The following is a 1,577-nucleotide window of genomic DNA, read 5'->3' on the forward strand; positions in this document are numbered from 1 at the left end:
GAAGCGTATAGTATAGCTTTTATTTTGGAAAGAGCCATTTCTCTGTAATAAACTCTTTTCCAAAGATGAGTGATTTCTCGATCAGAGATTTATTTATTTTTATTACTTTGTTGTTTCAGCAACATTAAATTTAAAAACTGTACTTTTGAGTTAAAATATATATTTATAATTTTAATAAATTGCAAATTAAAAAAGCATGAACTTTTTTTTTTTTTTTTTTTATGTATCGAAAAAATATTGAACAGTGACATCAAAGTATCGAACCGGACCGTGAATTTTGTGTATCGTTGCACCCCTAATATTTAGATGTGACCAACGGGGGGAAAAATGTGTTTTTCAAGTCATGTGATACTCTGAGTATACGAGGTATTAAATAATACTTTCTGTCACCAGGTTTCACAGCTGACCTGCGTTCCAACACTGGTGGCCAGGCCTTCCCACAGTGCGTGTTTGACCATTGGCAGATCCTCCCTGGAAACCCACTGGATGCCACATCCAAGCCTGGTGTAGTTGTCCTTGAGACACGTAAACGTAAAGGTCTCAAAGAAGGTGTCCCAGCCTTGGACAACTACCTGGACAAATTGTAAAAGCTTGGACACCCCTCTTGGCACTTGTCTCATTCCTCCATGCCCAACACATTTAAGTCTACGTTGTGGGACCGGACTGTACAGAACAAAGTGAGCGCTAATGTTTGCCAAAAGGATTGACAATAATTAAGAAATGACTACAAAAATTGTAAACGATAAATAAAAGAAAATAAAAACTTTTATGTATCAAGCTGCTTTCTTTATTGGGGATGATTGTGTGGGTAGTTTTCTTTTTTGTTTTGCCCACTCCTAAATCTGGTGAAAATGTTGAATTTGGAATGCTTATTCTTCATTTGCTTTTAGCCTGGCCTGTACTACTTTCTTTTCTATATACCCCTGCTGCCAGCAACACCTGTGGCTAAAGACGGTGTTCTGGTTGTTGGTCCATCCCATTCCCATAAATGTGATTACTCAGTGCCTCAAAGCAATTTCATTTGGCACAAATATTTACTTTTGACTACCATCTAAAAATCAAACTGGGGAGCTGAAACAAACTTATTGGCCAGAGACAACATTATTTAATGTGCAGCACTCCGCATGTCTAATAGGATAAAGTGATGACAGTTTATACTCTGAAGATTAAAAAGACTGGTGGGTGGGTGTGTACATCCATGAGCATTTTGTTAACTGTTTGATTTTATTGTACTGCAGTTTAGAACTTTGAAATCTAGTTAATGTCTCTTCAAGCCTATGGGGAAAATACACATATTTATTGGCATACAGTTAATAGTATATAACCTATATGGTTTTGTATAGAGATTTGCCTGCTCTGCTTATTGTCTGGTGGACATGAGTTCTCCAACTCAGATGTCACATGGATGTATTCATCTGTTGCAGCATGAGCAAAGTGGCTTTCCTGCATTTCCAGCGCTGCATAACGGCCACACCCAGAGCGTTCAGTGGGGCAGGGCTTAGTTGTCACAACGAAAACTTGTCGTTAGTAAGACTTCCTGCCTTAAACTACTTTGTGAGGCTTGATGCAACACTGGA

At 38.2% G+C, this 1,577-nt stretch overlaps 1 protein-coding gene across 1 annotated transcript in view; it reads left to right on the top strand.

Moving 5' to 3' along the window:
* Positions 1-766, top strand: part of LOC102297822 (elongation factor 2) — a 7,586-nt gene extending 6,820 nt beyond the window's left edge. Inside the window, exon 13 of the mRNA XM_005932415.2 lies at positions 394-766. Coding sequence (XP_005932477.1) covers positions 394-587 — 194 coding nt within the window. The 3' untranslated portion in view covers positions 588-766. The remainder of the gene's footprint in view (positions 1-393) is intronic.
* The last annotated feature ends 811 nt before the right edge of the window (positions 767-1,577 follow it).

Source organism: Haplochromis burtoni, unplaced genomic scaffold, assembly GCF_018398535.1.
Source record: "Haplochromis burtoni strain Fernald_Lab_line unplaced genomic scaffold, NCSU_Asbu1 Contig_13, whole genome shotgun sequence".
Taxonomy (NCBI): Eukaryota; Metazoa; Chordata; class Actinopteri; order Cichliformes; family Cichlidae; genus Haplochromis; species Haplochromis burtoni.